This window comes from Anabrus simplex, chromosome 7 (assembly GCF_040414725.1).
Source record: "Anabrus simplex isolate iqAnaSimp1 chromosome 7, ASM4041472v1, whole genome shotgun sequence".
In the NCBI taxonomy this organism is placed as follows: domain Eukaryota; kingdom Metazoa; phylum Arthropoda; class Insecta; order Orthoptera; family Tettigoniidae; genus Anabrus; species Anabrus simplex.
The window spans coordinates 5,251,068-5,265,731 of record NC_090271.1 but is presented as its reverse complement, the minus strand read 5'-3'; the positions used below and the strand labels follow the sequence as shown (position 1 = coordinate 5,265,731).

General features: G+C 38.1%; 1 protein-coding gene across 2 annotated transcripts in view; it reads left to right on the top strand.

Moving 5' to 3' along the window:
- The window catches only part of d4, a 548,883-nt gene that overhangs the window by 511,357 nt on the left and 22,862 nt on the right, over nucleotides 1-14,664 (top strand). Inside the window, exons 8-9 of one of the 2 annotated variants that reach the window (XR_010860741.2) lie at nucleotides 2,500-2,612; nucleotides 2,689-3,033. Coding sequence is in view for 1 of the 2 variants with exons in the window: in XM_067151017.2 (XP_067007118.1) it covers nucleotides 2,500-2,612; nucleotides 2,689-2,817 (242 nt within the window). In the remaining variant the exon portion in view is untranslated. Of the gene's footprint in view, nucleotides 1-2,499; nucleotides 2,613-2,688; nucleotides 3,360-14,664 lie in introns of those variants that run through there. The other variant, XM_067151017.2, reaches the window with a different exon arrangement.

Sequence of the window (14,664 nt, the reverse complement as noted above, 5' to 3'; positions counted from 1 at the left end):
GTTTTCTTCCAGCTCCGAATTCTTGAACTAATCTTGATCCGCCAACACCATCTTTAACTAGTCTATTTTAAATTTACCGGAAAAACTGAAAATGACCTGTGTTCCTTTAGACGTCGTTGCGAACTGTACAATCATTCATCTCATTTCAATACCTGCCACAAGCGAAGATTCATGCGCCACTGATGTCAACGGCAGTATTGTTAATTACGTCCAAGTAAAAAATAGGTGAGCTTTGGATGAAAAGAGTTACAATTGGCTGAAATGGACCTAGATTACAATTATAATACATTTTAACGATATTTCTGTATTTTTGGATGTGAGGAAGGGAAAAACGTTACTCTGTCACAGCACTTGTGGATATACATAACGCAGATATTTGAATTTGCTGACAGGGACACTTTCTGTTAGCCGATATTTCTATTGATCGACATTCGAATAATCGATACTTTACTGCAGGCAGGAACGAGTTTGCCAATGATATAACGAAGGACATTGTAGTATTATGACTTGTAAAAAAGTAGTTTGAGTCATAATACTACAATGTTCCTCGTTATCTCATAATACCACTTGTGCTAGCTTTTTACATGTTGATTTAGTTTTAAATTTTAGATTTTAAATTCATGTAATGCCAACAAGATAATGGGAATGAAATCGTTGTAAGTTCTGTTTTGTATGCCGATTTGATAGTGATGATGAGTCAAATGTAAAATATGTTTTGACATTATGAAATATTAACATGAAAAATAGAGAGAAATTGTAGTCTATTTCAACACTTCCTTATTCATCAATTTAAGTGGAAGTTCTATAACGACTTGAGTATGCTAGTCTTGACTTATGTCTAGCGCCTGACATTGTGCAGTTCGATCCGTTACCTATGAAATACAATATGGCCAGCAGATGAGCAGCTGACGGTGGTTGGCAACACAACTGACTGGATCCCTCGCTGCGCCCTAAAGTGAGCTAATAATTCAAGAATCACCCACCACCTTCGCAGTTAAGCTCCCTACATTGCCCTACTTTCGCAACTTCCAAATGCGCACAGTTCATAGAAATTAAGTATTTTCATCTTAAATCTCCTCATAGCTCACACCCATATTTACAAATCTTAATTTCTACACTACCTTCTTAAATCGAGCGTGCAACACCAGTATGCCAAGGTTTTTGGAAGTAGATTAACGCTGCGTATGTTTCACTGAAGTTTTAAAACCTTCTATTGAGTTGATTTGTGACAATGTTACTTAAAAGTGGCTATAAAAATATTTATAAAAAGAGCTGTGGAAGCCCATCATTACAAGTGTCACATTTTATTTCTCTTGTAAATTTATCTTTCATGAGACTGAAGCAGTTTATTAATTCATTTCGAGGAAGGTAATGCAGAGCTGCAGTTAGAAAATCAGAGACAATTGTTGGAAGCGATACAAAGGATGACTAGAGTCATAACAAAGGAATTAGTGACCTTCCATTATCGGATGGATGTATTATTTCATGCTTCAGAAGTACAACGTCCCCCACATAATGTTTCAAACATTGAAATATTAACCTGGTAATTATCACTTACTATTAAAAGAACTTGAAAACCACCGAGCGAGTTGGCCGTGCGGTTAAGGGCGTGCAGCGGTGAGCTTGTATTCGGGAGATAGTGGTTAGAACCCCACTGTCAGCAGCCCTGAAGATGGTTTTCCGTGCTTTCCCATTTTCATACCAAGCAAAAGTTGGAGCTTAAGGCCACGACCGCTTCCTTCCCACTTCTAGCCCTTTTCTATCCCATCGTCACCATTAGACCTATAGTATCTGTGTCGGTGCGACGGGTTCTTTGTCTTCTTCAATGGCATCTAATGTAAATTTGGCCACCTGCTTTCCAGTTAGCAAATAAGTGAAATATAACAAAACTGTTGGCAATCCCTTGAATAGAATACACAGTAGTTTGTTAGGCAGCCTGACTTCAACGGCCAGTGCATCTCTGCTAGCATCTCTCATGCCGAAACATATCTCAAGTTTCTATCATATTGTAGTAATATTGGAATACTGGTATCGGAAAGTTCAATGTTACATATTCCATTATTATCTTAATGCTCGCCAGGAGAACATAGCCGACAAATGTCACCCGAGCACGGCCGAGTGTAGTCGACAGATCTCACCTGAGCACAGCCGAGTGTAGTCGACAGATCTCGCCCGAGCACGGCCGAGTATAGCCGACAGATCTCACCCGAGCACGGCCGAGTGTAGCCGACAGATCTCACCCGAGTACGGCCGAGTGTAGTCGACAGATCTCACCCGAGCACGGCCGAGTATAGCCAACATATCTCACCCGAGCACGGCCGAGCATAGCCTACAGATCTCACCCGAGCGCAGCCAAGAGGCTTCACATTGTCAGGCGCTAGACACAAGTCTAGTCTTGCGTGATGTTAGGAAGAAGGGGTCCCACATTTTTAAATAGCCCAGGGCCCCCAAACACCTTAATCTGGCACTCCTTACATCAATTCTTATAATTGTTTGTAGGTCATCCAACATGTCTCCAATTCACTCCCAACATGATCGTCTCGGTGTGCAAGTATCGGTGGCAGTGTATCGAGTGCAAGTGCTGTTCGCTGTGTGGAACTTCGGACAATGATGTAAGTATCGTACCGCTTTACTAGTAACTCTGTAGGGGAGATCGTGGCTGGCTTCATTGAGGCTTGTTTGTTACAGGACCAGCTCCTCTTCTGTGACGACTGTGATCGTGGCTACCACATGTACTGTCTGGTGCCTCCCCTGACAACTCCACCCGAAGGAACTTGGAGCTGTCATCTGTGCATTGCACTTTTTCACAACAAATGACTTTTACTTGTGCACTTTCTTGTAATGTTTGTATTTCATTCCTTTCAGGAGGTTAAGCACATTTCTTTTGAAATGTCACCGATATATTTGGAAGTACATTTTTTTGGCAAGCTTTAAGGTCAAAGTTTGTAAGCCTGGTGTGTGCCTTTTGATGTCTGGAAAGGGATTATGCTTGAAGTTGTGTGCCTTTTGATGTCTGGAAAGGGGAATAAAGAGGTAAAAAGAAATCGCTCTCTCTTAAACTTTTACAGAATTTGTATGAAATACATTCTTAGCTTGCTCCTGTGTCATGTTCTTGAGGAGTAAACATAGACTAGAATATGGGTCAGCTGAAGTGTCTGTAGTAAGAGGGATTGTGTTGCTGTCTTTGTTTTCCAGTCCTCCAGTTCATTTCTTGGTGTTAGGTCTCCAATATGAAAACTGAAACAAGAATTTAAAATTGTATATCTCTACTTGTATGAATGTAGAAACTGCCATTGTTTCTGTAGACGTGTACTTATCAGAAAATGTTGTCTATTTCTGTATAAATGTACTTAATGATATTTATTTTTGTTCTCATGTCATGCTCTACACTCAATGGATGACGACAGACAGGAGCTCACTCTGTGGCTACTAGATCTGCCAAACAAGAGAGAAATGTTAATTAATTTACTGCATAACTAAAACTGAAACAGAACGTGCTGTGATTGTGAGCAGTATCCAAACTACACGCTATGTAGTCGAAGTCAGCTCCTCGAGACTTCAGATGCTTTATTGACATGTTCATGTTGGATTTGAAGGAGTCTATCCATCTCCTCGTCTCTGAGACCCCTCCACCTTCCCAAGCATCTAAAATGTGTCTAAAATATGAGAGGATGTAGTTAATTCCTCAAGAGAGAGACCTGGTTTGATCTTTTGAACGACTCGCTGTCTAATGTCCTTCAACACCAGAGCTCCAATGCATGAATATGCTTCCTTGTGGTCAAGTTCTCACAGCACCTGCAGATCTTATAGAGGCTGGTCTTGTGCAAACTGTTCAAGCCAATTAGTTCATAATGTTTGTTTGTAAACCTGCTGTCATGATATAGGTCTTTGAGCTTTTCTTTACTTTCAGCAAGCAAAGTGATGTTGTTTATGAGGTGATGCATCCAGTCCAGACTTCCTCATTATGTACTCGGCGCACAGCCTTTGCTAACCATTCTGTTTCACCCCACTCGTACATTCCACATCTTCTCATGACCTTCCTGTAATCTATAAAGGGCATGTACAGCACTTTCTGGTATTCCTTTGCTGTTATAATATTACAAGGTAGATCACTAATGATATTTCTTGTTTCTCTACCTCTTAAATCAGCTTGTTCACCCCTCCATGTATGGTTCAACCTTCGTTGTATGATTTTCGGCATCACCTTCCTGGCATGTGGTATCAGAGCTATTGTGCAATAGTTGGGTATGGGAATGAAAATGGAGTGTTTCCAATCTGTGGACCAAGTTGAGGTTTTCCAAATCTATTGACATATTGCAGTTATATCTTCTCTTGCTTCAAATTTCACCTACAATTCCATCTGCATGATCTATCACTTAAAGTACTACTTCAAATGATAGTTGTGAATGAAAGAAACATACTTGACATTTATGATTTAAATCCTTGTAATTATTATTGGCAAAACGCAGTGAGAGATTGTCCATTTGCACCATGTCAAGTACTTTTGTTTGTCTCCCGTCAGGCTGACTCCAACCAACAGGGAGGTGTGTGACAGTGTACACGGCAGTACGTTCATATTGTTTGCTGTTCGGTGCTGCCATCTCGGAAACACCCTACCCGTGCCGACCGAGGACACAGGCGTCTGTTGTCGTCCATTGAGAGAGTAATGTGCCTCTCTTTAGTCTGTATAGCTTATGTAAATTTGTTTTGTAAAGAAATACACAGGCTTTCCTGCACTATTATGTACTACTGTCTGTATTGTGGTGTTTGTGAAGGCAGAACGGTGGTGCACATGCAATGCAATACACAAGGAAGCTGCATTACCTTGTCTAAATAGATGGACGTCTGTATACTCTGTAATGACTTTGTTCCTCCATAATCTTCACATTAAGGATTTGTTCATATAATTTAAATCATGGGTTCAGAACTTCTCTCCTGCTTTGCATTCAGTGTCGTTATACATTTCCTATTTCTTTAGCCTCACTTTACTTCGACTTGTTTTCTTGTATAATATGAGGACAGAAACTCCGCAGGATTTTGTGAAGTGTTCTTTCGTCCCTCAACTTTAAATAAATTGGATATCCGGTGTTCTTGGTGAAAGCAACGTACAGGAGCAGACGGGAATGCAGCGGTACCTTAAAAAACAGGAAAGAAATGAAAACTCTTATTTTACTTTTATCATTTTCATTTATATAGACTTGTTATGTCACTTATCATTCCCCTGAAACGAAATTCTTACATACTGAAATCTGGACAACAACCTGGCCATAATCCCTACCGATATATTTATTAAGTTTTGTTTTCTGTCGCATTGGTACAGACAGGTCTTACGGTGATGATGGGAACACGGAAAACCATCTTGAGGGCTGACAACAGTATCTCCAGAATGATAGCTCACAGCTGGGCGCCCCTAACTGCAGGGCCAACTCCCCGGTCCCGTACTGATTAGAATATTCTAAATTCCCATGGAGGGAATTAGATATTTTTCACCAATAGAGCATGTCAAAAACATATCAGATGTAAGATTTTCTGACACATCCCACTCTGAAGAGTCTAGTGTCAGACCTAAGACGAAACGCTGGTTAATAGAGCAAACGCCTGAAAAATCTTACATCTGATACCTTTTTTTTTTTTCCTGTACTGATTATCCAGTCACCAAATATGTGTGAGCTGTAGCACTGTATTTCTAAAACTAGACAGTCAGTCAACATGTTGAAGAATGCAAAATCATCACCACCAATCACCAGTGATTACCGGATGATAATTCCCTATCAATTGTGACCTATTTTTCTTTCTAAGAAATTGGTAATTTATTGTCTCCGTTGGTAAATGATAATTCGTCCTCTTCAATTCCATGCCATCTCTGTCTCCTTACTCCCATTAATTCACAATGAGGATATGCCTAAGTAGTTGTTGTATCAGTTAGTACCTTAAAGTAGACACCTACCTGCCTGCAATGCTGTCGAAGTGAGGGCTTTCATCATCGCTATGTTCTGGATTGAGTTTTTAAAAATTTACCTATATTTCAACAAAGTGTCTCAGGTGGACGAAGATGTTGAAAATTAAAATAAAACATCTTTGCTCTGATATATATTACAGAATACACTGTTTTAAGGAGATAAAAGCATGGTTGAGGGAGCCAGAAGTGGGTGGGAATTAACAGTAGAACAGCACTTTATAAGAAATGTTCAAAATAGAGCACAATGAGAGACGTATTTTCTTCTGCTATGTTTCAAAAAGACCCGACCTTTTATATTACTCATGGACACAACGATAATCACAAAGAACTGCACCATGGTTTCTGTTTCTCTGAGGAGTTTTCAAAAAATTAAACAATTGAACCCTTTTCTTAGTCATACACATTCCAGCATTTTTGGAAATACTTGAAGAAAATTAAAAACACCCTAAACACATTTTACACACAAACTTGTTGCACACTTGCTATAGGCGTCACTAGATTTGTTGCTTTTACACAGACCAACTTGGCACTTTTTGATGGACATGACCCATGACCCAAGTTTTTAAGTCTAGGATATGCCTTGCATGCAGCCTTGGTGTTATGCTTAGTCAACTACATCCTCGTGTCATCGTAGGAGATGGTTGTAGAGACTTGGACTTCTTTACCTCAGTAGGGATTTTCCGACGAATGGGGTTGATTCTTCGTACCAATAAAGTCTTTTCCTCTTGGAACATCTTAGCAAATTGGAGAGATGTAAAGATGCTGTCTGCCATTGCGTTTCTCCCTTGGTTTAGAAACGGCTCTATGAGATGAAGTACAGGACGCTTGTCGACTTGATGGAAAGGCATTGAGTCCGTACTTGTCGGGCTTGTTTCTCATAAATTGGGTAAATCTGCACTTGGTTGTAACTGTTCATCAACTGTAATATTTTCACTTGGGCGATAACAGCGAAGGCAGTTTTTCACAAATTTATCCATATTTTACAGACAAGAGCAAACCTCGGGTTGATTTCTTGTCGAAATGGAGGAATCCGAGAAGCTCTCGAAATCTATCTCTTGGCATTGTGTCCTTTATGAATTGCTATCCACAAACCTGCGGGTATACATGATGGCCCCCAACTCCTCGAGCGACACAGTCTGGTCCGAGTTATTTAGTTCTTTCTGAGCATTTGATTCTGCATGTCATTTCAATGATTCACTTTACAATGTGAAGAAATGAGTGTATCCTCCTTATTCAATACATTATATATTCCATCATTAGATGGAGTAATCAAACTTTACAATGGCGAAAAATGAAAGTATCCTCCTATTCAATACATCATATATTCCGTCATTAGACGGAGTAAACAAGTTCAGACATGTTTCGGCTCGTTTGAGCCATCTTCAGTGAAAAAATTAGGGGGGTTGGAATAATTTACATAATATGAGTTGAAAAAATGCTAAAAAACATAATGAAAGCGCAAATGAAAAAACAAACAAAAGAGAGCCTAGACGGAAACAAAATAGCACAAATATACAATATTTACATCATCATGTAGAGCAACAAACAACTCGAATTCAGTGAAATAAGGGGTTAATACAAAACATAATTGAAACTAAAAACTGTGTTAACCTGAGAAATGAAAACAAATGATACAGATGGAAAGTGCACATAGCGGATCTCTTAGTTTGTAACAATACAAAAACAGGATGAAATCACTGTCGAAAATTCAGGCAGAAAATCTATCTTTGTAGAAACTCATCACATCGAATTGGCTAGGAGGGGAGCGGGAGCAAAAAAGTTTGAGAAACCAAGCCTGAGATAACGTGCAGGTGAAAAGACTGTGACAAGGAAAAACACCGATGAAATTTAAAGCTTTAGAACAGTAGCATTCTCAATCTAGCGGTCCCTTTCTTGATTATCGTTTCATAATGTTGGCTGGTTGGTTTGCCTTATTATAAAAAGTCGGAGGGCCGCAACATAAAATTGAGAAGCTGTGTTAGGGAGATGACAGTTGCATGGTAAACTGTAAGTGACGTAGTGGAAACTGTCAATTAAGTTCCAATCTGTAATGGAAAAAAAATTATGAGGTGGTGTGAGAAACTTGGGCTGATAAGTAAAGAGCGTGGAATGGTTGTGTAGAAAGCTTAAACTTATGGTGTTTAGAAGGTGGTTGTCCTCTCAAACGGCCTGGCCTTCTCAAAGTAACGGTCTCGTTCGTGCGATCGAGTCTATTGTTGGTTCAGCTGTGTTTGCGAGGATGGAAGGAGCGGAGGGGGAAGGGGTGGTGCAGGGCTGGTGTGGGGAAGGGGGAGTGGTGGTGAGTTGGAGAGATGGAAGTGGGGCTTGTTTATATTATGGAAGTTCTGACAAATATATGGAATGAATGTTTGAAGTAGAATGTTCTTTTTCTCGTTGACTTCATTTAAATTGTAAGAGGAGTTCATAAACTCATCTAAATCGATTTGGATGCTCTTGAGAACGTTGAGCAAGGTGTCTTTTTGCTCATAATGCAAGATCTTAAGGTCTTTATCTATTGAAGTGTATTCATGGCTGGATGCTTTATGGTGTTCACTCATAGCTGAAAAGCGATTATATTTGAGAGCGTTGTGATGTTCGGCATATCTTATGACAAAATTTCAGCCTGTTTGACCAATATAGCTGGAATTACAGGATTGGCATTCTAATTTGTAAACTCCGGAGTTCAAATATTTGTTATTAACCCACTAATGCCCACCGTATGATATATCATACGCAAAACGTGCTTTCCAAATTGCGTTATATACTGTTTTGCAATTTTTAAAGGTATCATTTAGTGCATCATGGACGCAAATAATGTTTCCTAGCTAATGGCATTGTTGTTTTCCTCCTGTTGGCAAGAAATTGCAGGTCGCACAGCAGGCTGACAAAAATCACGCACCGGTGAGTATTTATAATTATTGAAAAATTAATCATATTTCAGTATATTTGTTACGGGAATAGTATGAGGATTTGACCTCATATGATAGTTGCTATCTTCACTGATCGAGATGTCATTCAAACACAAATATCTTTTAACGTATGAAATATCATACGCTTCGCATTCACAAGATGAAATTTTCAATTTCAGATAAAATACAATAACAGATGGGGAGTCCATTCTGAACATTCTGGACAGCTTAGAAAATGGTGATTTTGAGAGGACAACCACCTTCTAAACACCATAAGTTTATGATGAAATATGATTAGTGCTTACAGAAGCTGTTGATGGCAATGACAGTGATCAAGACGATGGGCCTAGTGATAATGATGATTGTGCTACAGCTTGGGACGTAGGGAAGGGTGTACTTAGACAGGAAGTTGAGGTCATAGGGTAAAGAAAACTGTGTGGCTTAGAAGAGTGACTCGATGTATGCATTTTTGAAAATTCAGAGAGAGTATTTACTACAGCTGATGAGAATCAAATACCACTACAGAAGGCTCCTACAATTACAGTATTCATTGATGTATCTTCCGAATGGAATAAATCCAGGAATCCACAAAAGAAAGTAAGGAAAGTAGGAAATTGGGTAAACAAGGAGCTTAAGAAGTCAGTGAAGTTTACAGGGAGAGATGTGCCAGAACCATCATGCATTCAGGAGTGGAGTGTCAGTAAGTTCACTCCAGTGCTTTGTTCAGTTCCACATGATGAAGTGATTATTAAATGGTGATGGAATCATGAAAACAAACAATACAATGTTTTCTGTGGTTACTGTTACTAATAACAACAGTAGGCTTCAAAATTCGCTTCAGATCATGCTAACACATCATATGATAGGTGGGAAGTACGGACTTTCCCCACGAGTATTCCTTGCCCCCCAGGGTTCTGAATTATTTAAATTCCATCTATAAGATCAGTATTCTGTTTTTAGTTCTAATTTATGTTGCAATAAATTATTTTTGTTCTTAGTGTGTATTTGGTGTAATATGTTACCCCCTACTGCCCAGCCGTTGATATATCATACACCAAAAAAATGGTCCTTAAAATTGAAATATTCCCATTTTTTTTTTTAAGTATTCTTGCTTCAAGGATCGGTTATAGATGTAATGTTGAAAAAAATATAAGAAAACTCTAAAAATGTATTTTCTGGGCATTCATGGATTAATGTTGTTATTGTTGACAGTGTGTGGATTGAAAATTAGTTATGGAGTTGGTATGGGAGGTTCTATAAGCTATTTTGATGTTGTGTTTCTTAAAAATATTAGAAATTTGGTAAATGTTACTATTATTGAAAGTGAATTTTTTTTAAAACTTTTCTTTAGGAGCGGAATCTTTTTCTAGGGTAGTCTTGGGTCTGCTTTTATATCTGTTGATGATTCTGCTGACGAAGGTTCTACTGAAACCATTGTGTTCTGCAATATTGTAAATGGTATTAATTTCTTTTTTGTAATTCTTGCGAGATAAAGGGACAGTTAATGCTCTGAGGACCATGCTATTGTAAGCTACTTTTTTTATGTATGTCGGGGTGCACAGAGGTCTGATGGATGGTATTGATGGTATGGGTGGGTTTCCTGTATATATTGAAAGATAAAGTGTTGTTGCTGTTGCGCATAATGGTTAAGTCCAGGTAATTAAGGGCTTTATTGTTTTCTGACTCTATGGTGAATTTTATATGTGGGTCAATGGAGTAGAGAAATCCAAGTAGGCCTACTGTGTTGCTGTTAGTGACGTGGATGTCTAAAATAACAGATGTGTCATCAACAAAGCGTGTCCAGTGTTGAATGCCATTGATCTTGCCAGTGATGTGAGAATGCTCTAAATGATCAATGTAGATATCTGCAAGGATTCCTGAAGCTGGTGACCCCATGGGAAGACCTATGTGTTGGTAAATGACATTATTGAAAGTGAAGAAATTGTTGTTCAAAGTAAATTCCAGAATTCGAATAAATTCATCTATTTCGCCTATACTTAAATTGCTGAATTTGGAGAGATTATTCTTGATCAATTGTACGGTGCTGTTAACGGGAACATTAGCATACATGTTAGTAATATCAAAAGAATGAAGAGTGTGGTGTTTGGATAAATTAAAGTGTTTAATCTTGTTGCAGAATTCTAAGGAGTTCTTTACTGATGTGTTGGCTTGAAAACGATAGTGTGACTTGAGGAATTTGTGAATGAACCGAGATACTTCATAGGTCAGACTGTTTCTGAAAATGATAATGGGTCTTATGGGGACGTCTGCTTTATGGATCTTGGGTAGCGCTTTGGCTGTGGGAAGCTTCGGATTCAAGATAATCATTTTGGAATTTTCAAAGTAATTAAACAGAAATGAAACATTCTTGATAATGGTTTTTAGGTCTCTTTGTATTTTATTAGTTGGATCTTTTTAAGAGGTTATGAAGTTGTTGTCTGTGCTTTATTAACATAGTCACTTTTGTCCATGATTACGGTAGCATTTCCTTTGTTGGCTTTTGTTATAATTAAGTCATTTTGTTTGACTTTTTTCTTTAGTTTGTTTACTTTAGCTATGTGCACTGTGTTGGGTTTAATGGTTTGTTGTTGATTAAGGATGGAAGATAGCTTGTGTTTGACTTCATATCGGACTTCTTCTTGTATGTTTATTGGTAATTTACTAATGGCCAATTCAGATTCAGCTATGGTGGATATTAAATTATCACAGTTAGAAGGATTACCCCAATTATGTTTAGGTTCCTTGCTCAGCACATCGAGATCATCGGCTTCAAGACTGATTTTACTTAAGTTTACTACAGGTTGGTGAAAATCTTTAGGCCTAGTGTTATTTGGGGTGTTATGTTTGCTAAGCATTGTTTTTGTTTTTGAAGGAGCATTCCATTTCTTGTCAAGTGTGTTTTGTTTCTTTAACAAAGTGAGGTTAAGTTTGTTAGAGACCTGTAGTTGAAAGGACGTCCATTCGAGGGGGCAAAGAAGAGTGGAAACTTCTACATGAGTTTCATATAGTTTGTGGTTCAGGAGAGATTTCTTTTTATGGAGAAATTTGATTTCCTCTTTAATCCAGATTTTATCAGTTTTAAGCTGAGTCGCGCGAGTTTTTGCTGTGTTTCTATGAGTTATCTTGGTAAATTTTAGAAAATTGGGGGTTACGTTATTAATCAAGCATTCTTTTCAAAAAACGTAAGTCTTGCCCTAATTTGGCGACCTTTATTCTGAGATTGCAATAAAGGTTAGCTTTCTTGCTTGCCTGGATGGCATTACCATTACAAGATATTAGAATCATTCCGTATTGACGGTTTTCACTTTACAAAGGTGAAAAATGAGAGTATCCTCCTAATTCAATACAATAAATATTCCGTCATTAGACGGAGTAAACAAATTCAAACATGTTTCGGCTCGTTTGAGCCATCTTCAGTGAAAAATGAGGGGAGTTTGAAATAATTTACATAATATAAGTTGAAAAAATGATAAAAAACCTAATGAAGGAGCAAATGAAAAAACAAACAAAAGAGAGCCTAGACGGAAAACAAAATTAACACAAATATACAATATTTACATCAATATGCGGAGCAAAAAACAACTCACTGTGACAAAATTCAGTGAAAAGGTGTCAATTTAAAATAATAATTGAAACTAAAAACTGTGTTAACCTAACAAAACAAAGGAATGAAAAAACAAATGATGCAGACAGAAATGAACAATAGTAGCACATGGTGAGGTTGTGGACCTCATAGTTTACAAAATATTGTTTAGTAACAATAACAAACAGGTTGAAATCACTGTCGAAAATCATCCTTGTAGAAACTCATCACATTAAATTGGTCAGGAGGGGAGCGGGAGCAAACATTTTTGAGAAACCAAGCCTGATATGACGTGCAGGCGAAAAGCCTGTGACAAGGAAAAAACACCAATGAAATTTAAAGCTTTAGAAACAACAGCATTCTCAAAATCTTCTCAATCTAGCGGTCCCTTTCTTGATTATTGTTTCATAATGTTGGCTGGTGTCTTGCCTTATTATAAAGGGTCGGAAGGGCCGCGATATAAAATTGAGAAGCTGTGTTAGGCAGAAGACCGTCAATGAAGCTCTAATCTGTAATGGAAAAATGAGGTTGTGTGAGAAACGTGGGGTGATAAGTAAAAAGTGTAGAATGGGTGTGAAGAAAGCTGAAACTTACGGTGTTTAGCAGGTGGTTGTCCTCTCAAATGGCCTTTCAAAGTAACTGTCTCGTTCGCGTGATCGAGTCTATTGTTGGTTCGACTGTGTTTGCTAGGATGGAAGGAGTGGTCCAGGGCTGGTGTGAGGAGGGGGGAGTGTTGGAGAGATGGAGGTGGGGTTTGTTTGTGTTATGGAAATTCTGACAAATATATGGAATGAATGTTTCAAGTAGAATGTTCTTTTTCTCGCTGACTTCATTTAAATTGTGAGAGGGGTTCATAAACTGATCTAAATTGATGTGGATGCTCTAGAACGTTGAGCAAGGTGCCTTTTTGCTCGTAATGCAGGATCTTGAGGTCTTTATCTATTGAAGTATATTCGTGGCTGGATACTTTATGATCTTCACTCATAGCTGAGAAACGATTATATTTGAGAGCGTTGCGATGTTCGGCGTATCTTATGACAAAATTGCGGCCTGTTTGTCCAATATAGCTGGAATTACAGGATTGGCATTTTAATTTTTAAACTCCGGAGTTCAAATATTTGTTGTTAATGTTGTTATAGTTATTGTTGACAGTGTGTGGATTGAAAATGAGTTTGAAGTTGGTGTGGGAGGTTCTATAAGCTATTTTGATGTTGTGTTTCTTAAAAATATTAGAAATTTGGTAAATGTTACTATTATTGAAAGTGAATTTTTTTTAAAACTTTTCTTTAGTAGCGGAATCTTTTTCTAGGGTAGTCTTGGGTCTGCTTTTATATCTGTTAATGATTCTGCTGACGAAGGTTCTACTGAAACCATTGTGTTCTGCAATATTGTAAATGGTATTAATTTCTTTTTTGTAATTCTTGCGAGATAAAGGGACAGTTAATGCTCTGAGGACCATGCTATTGTAAGCTACTTTTTTTATGTATGTCTGGGTGCACAGAGGTCTGATGGATGGTATTGATGGTATGGGTGGGTTTCCTGTATATATTGAAGGATAAAGTGTTGTTGCTGTTGCGCATAATGGTTAAGTCCAGGTAATTAAGGGCTTTATTGTTTTCTGACTCTATGGTGAATTTTATATGTGGGTCAATGGAGTAGAGAAATCCAAGTAGGCCTACTGTGTTGCTGTTAGTGACGTGGATGTCTAAAATAACAGATGTGTCATCAACAAAGCGTGTCCAGTGTTGAATGCCATTGATCTTGCCAGTGATGTGAGAATGCTCTAAATGATCAATGTAGATATCTGCAAGGATTCCTGAATCTGGTGACCCCATGGGAAGACCTATGTGTTGGTAAATGACATTATTGAAAGTGAAGAAATGGTTGTTCAAAGTAAATTCCAGAATCCGAATAAATTCATCTATTTCGCCTATACTTAAATTGCTGAATTTGGAGAGATTATTCTTGATCAATTGTACGGTGCTGTTAACGGGAACATTAGCATACATGTTAGTAATATCAAAAGAATGAAGAGTGTGGTGTTTGGATAAATTAAAGTGTTTAATCTTGTTGCAGAATTCTAAGGAGTTCTTTACTGATGTGTTGGCTTGAAAACGATAGTGTGACTTGAGGAATTTGTGAATGAACCGAGATACTTCATAGGTCAGACTGTTTCTGAAAATGATAATGGGTCTTATGGGGACGTCTGCTTT